The sequence below is a fragment of the Nansenia antarctica genome (genome assembly GCF_963989245.1).
Source record: "Nansenia antarctica genome assembly, chromosome: 3".
In the NCBI taxonomy this organism is placed as follows: Eukaryota; Metazoa; Chordata; class Actinopteri; order Argentiniformes; family Microstomatidae; genus Nansenia; species Nansenia antarctica.
In genome coordinates, this window is record NC_137688.1 from 10,974,498 (window position 1) to 10,978,884 (window position 4,387).

Here is a 4,387-nt window from a genome sequence, read left to right on the forward strand (position 1 = left end):
ATTACTCACAGCAGGGCCACCGCACTCAGGAGAGGGGGGAGGAAGAGGGATACGCCACGGTTTGTTTGTTGTCAAGAGAGGGAAGTATACAGTTTGGAAGTTTCGCTGCACTTTTTTGGAATAACTGGGCAGCACCAATTTCAGCAGATGAACTGAGATTGAGTCGAATTTGAGCCACGATGATGACGAGTCACGAGTCTGTGTAGAATGATAATTAGAAGCTTGTGTTGTGATGTTACCAACAGCCGTGAACCTGAATATCTATGTCTTTGTTTGTGCAGGGCACATGTTTATGTATTTCTGTTGGCCTGTGTTTGGTAGATCGCGGAGCTGGAGAAAGAGCTGTCTGAGCTGGAGAAGTGTGGAGAGGAGCTGGAGGAGGAGATGGAGATGAAGAGAGCAGCGTATCTGGAGGAGATTGACGAACTGGAGGTAAGAAGAGAGAGACCCAACGATAAGCAGGTCCCCTTGTCCAACACCTAGTCCTGTGCTAGTGCCCGTCCCGACTTAAAGCTGCTCCTAACCCCCAGATCTAGAATCTGACACCCTACTCCCCAATCCTAACCTCAGCCATTGACCTTGGAGCGTGTCGTGTGTGTGTGTGTGTGTGTGTGTGTGTGTGTGTGTACGTGCGTGTGTGTGCGTGTGTCCTCCTTAGTGCTGTGTGTTCTCCTTGACCCTTCTAAACTCAGTGTGTGTGTGTCTGTGCATGTGTTTGTGTGTCTGTGTGTGTGCGCGTGTGTGTGCGCGTGTATGTGCGCGTGTGTGCGCGTGTCTGTCTGTGCATGTGTGTGTGTGTGTGTGCGTGTGTGTGTGTGTGTGTGTGTGTGTGTGTGTGCGCGTGCGTGTGTGTGTGTGTCTGTGTGTGTGTGTGTGTGTGTGTTTGTGTGTTTGTGTGTGTGTGTGTGTGTGTCCTCCTCAGTGCCGTATAGAGGAGATGAGGCATCAGCAGGGAGCCCTGCAGGCCCAGATGAGGGAGCAGTGTGGAGACTACGAGGAGCTGCTCAGCCAGAAGATGGCCAGGGACATGGAGATCGCCGCCTACAGGTGGGCCGTGGAACTACCTCACTAAAACAATATGTGACACGTTCTAGTGTTTTGGTCCGCATGTCGGCAACCAATGAAAATGTTCAATGGCTTTTCTTTCGAAACACGGAACTACGTTTCAACATGGTTGAGAATCACAACACAAACTCGCTAGTCAAGCCAAAATAAGGCAATGGATTCGGTGAGTAGTCCCCACTGCTACCTAGTTAACTATAACACTACTTTACATTGTTAGCAGGCTCACAGAACAAGCTGTGTTAGTTGACTAGCGACGTGTCGTTGATTTTCAACAACGCAGACATTGATTCGCACAGTTTTTCGAAAGAGAAGTCCGATCATTACATCAGATCCCGATATGAGGACCAAAGCATTAGAACGTGTCACATAATACGGCATGATCTACAGTACACATCCATTCAACAGCGGCGCTGTCAACACGACGGCGTAACAGTTTGTAGTCAACAGCGTTCACGTGCCTGCCTTGTATACGAGTCTACGAGTATGTGTGACAACCTACGGTATGATGTCACCTGGGCAACCCCCCGAAACCCATATTTAGACGTTCCTGAGAACAAAGAGCTGACATCCTAGGCCACGTGGGGTCACAGGAAATAGCTCCTACAGCAGTCAGAGACAACACGATGTCATTTCCTGCATCCTTGAAGTCGTTGATGTCATGGCCCCATCTCGTCGAGGGGACGCTCGCCATCTGCCATCCCGATTGGAAGAGTGACGCACTCCGCCCTTCCCGACCCCCCCTACCCCCTGCCTCGGACACCCCTCCGACGCTCTCGCTCGTCCGCGCGCCCCTCCAACGCATCCCACCCTGAGGAGGCCCCCGATGCCCCCCCCCCTCCCAGGCAGGAAGAGGCTGCCTCACACAATGCCTCATTAGAATGGACGGAGGGGACCTCACACTGTCAGGGCTGTGTGTGTGTTGGGACGCCGCCAGCTGGTTTATCTGCCAGCCTGTTAATGTCAGTCCCGCACCTTCACGCACACACGCCACCCGCACGCACACACACACACACACACACACACACACACACATACACACCTGCACACACACACACACACACTCACTCACACACACATACACACACACACACACACACACACACACACACACACGCACACCTGCACACACACACACACACACACACACACACACACACACACACACACACACACACACACACTCACACACACTCACACACACACACACACACACACACACACGCACATGAAAAACACACTCGTCCCCAAACAGACTGTTCCAAAGATGCATGACACCAGGCCAAAGGCAGACAGTCTGCCCTGACTTTTTATTCTTTTTTATTTTTTTATAAACTTTCTCTCTTTTACTGGCTGTTTTGTCATCCGTGATTAAAGCCATGAATAAGAAATGAAAAGCAGAGTTGTTTACGCACTCGGTGCTTCCGAAACCTGTCGGCAGAACAGACCCTAATGACCCTGGGCTGCCGTTAGCGGGTGCCGTCCCGCCTGTAAAGCGTCCTCCCAGAGATGTGGACAGATGCTCCCCGCCCCCGCCCCCCCCCCCCCCCCCGCCCCCCCTGGCTCCCCTGGTGACGGGTCTTAATGTGAGACTGGGCCTTATTATGGGAGTAACTCAACAGTGTTCAGGCTGCAAATGTCTCTGTGGAAACCATGATCCTCCATCCTGTGTGTGTGTGCGTGTGTGTGTGTGTGTGTGTGTGTGTGTGTGTGCGTGTGTGTGCGTGCGTGCGTGCGTGCGTGCGTGCGTGTGTGTGTGCGTGCTTGTTTTCGTCAGGTCATCTAACAGTCTGCTTGTTCTTCCTCTCTCAGGGGTCTGGTGGAGGAGGAGGAGGAGAGGCTGTGTTACCTATGAGCGGACACGAGGCGACAGACAGACAGACAGACAGACAGACCCACCGGCGCAGGGAGGGGATGGAGGGGATGGATGCTCCCCCACACGGATTCGGACGCAGACAAAGAAGCAACGCAGAAAAACCAGACCTAAATCAGCCGTAGGATCACATGAAGCTAACCCGCCACACAGCCCATCTGAGCAGATGTAAACTTATCATGACAGATTAATGATGTCTGGAGGCCCCTGCCAGGGCCATTGATAACAGGTCACTGGCAGGTGACCCCCCTCCCCTGTCCTACAAGAGGGATGGGTTTGTCTGACACGGGGTTGGGGTGGAGGAAAGGTGGGGGGGGGGGGGAGTGAAGATCTAAGTGTGTATTCATTCAATGTTTGTGATCCCAGAGTCAAGTGAAGGGGGAAGAGGTGTGGGGAGGCTCGGGGGTCTCCTTAAGTGGTCCCTATCTGGTCCCTAACTCACTGATATGTTTTTTTGGGGTGTTTTACTCACCCTTCCTCCTTGTCTGTGTTTTCTATTCCTTGTACTCATTTCCTTTTCCGTAGGATGGAGGACTTTATCAATCCAATGTGTTATTATCGTTCTCATTGCAGATCATCTTTATCTATTGTAAGTTCTCTGTGTGTTTTGTCCCCCCCCCCCCACATACACACAGACAGTAAGACCACCTCAGTGAGGGTCTCTGCAAGATTACTCACCTCCTGACACCCATCACCCATCACCTCTCACTCCAACACAAGCCGATTACACACTCTTAACCCTTGACCCCTATACTGTTCACCAGCCATAGGACTGCTCTCACTCTATAGTCAGATAGCCTTAACTAGTTACGGCAGGTCACCTTTTTATTTGCTTTACAATTCATGTGGGTCTTTACACATCTTTGGCAGTCATGCTGTACATGTATACTTGAAACTGGAGTATTAGTTTAGCAAATGGCTCGTGAAGTTGACATTCTCCAGTTGCTATGTACACCTATGCTATGTACACCTGGGTAGCTAGAGCAGAAAAAGCTTGTGTGTGTGTGATTCCTCACTCATTATCTGTCCATGACATGAAGGAACATAAACTTAAAGTTGAAGACATACCAATAAAAATAAAACTACATTTTGCTTGACATCACCTTTCACTAGTCTTTTTTTCCCCACTCCGTGAACACAATGCCAACAGTGTCTGTGGAATGTACTTGTGCTTCTCCCCAGATTAAGTGTCTTTCCTCACCATCATAACTGTCCATTTAATTCAGGATGAGTAATCCCCCGAGATCCCTCTCATTCATCTCCATACTTTACCTCACATGTGAATGTTCTCTGCTATTAACACTATCAAAGACTTATAGCTCTGACAACAAAGACCAATGCCTCTAATAATGGATCAGATAAGATTATCCACAGTCAGTGAGCTCCTGGTGAATGGAAGGCCGGAGCCTCCGCCCCGAGCCATGCGGTGTCTTGAGAAGCAGGTGAAGGGCT

At 50.5% G+C, this 4,387-nt stretch overlaps 1 protein-coding gene across 1 annotated transcript in view; it reads left to right on the forward strand.

The window, feature by feature from the left end:
• The window catches only part of vimr2 (vimentin-related 2), a gene marked incomplete at both ends in the record, with an annotated part of 12,825 nt that extends 9,908 nt beyond the window's left edge, over nucleotides 1–2,917 (forward strand). The window contains 3 exons of the mRNA XM_080526902.1: nucleotides 322–432; nucleotides 923–1,047; nucleotides 2,875–2,917. Coding sequence (XP_080383028.1) covers nucleotides 322–432; nucleotides 923–1,047; nucleotides 2,875–2,917 — 279 coding nt within the window. The remainder of the gene's footprint in view (nucleotides 1–321; nucleotides 433–922; nucleotides 1,048–2,874) is intronic.
• Between the last annotated feature and the right edge of the window lie 1,470 nt (nucleotides 2,918–4,387).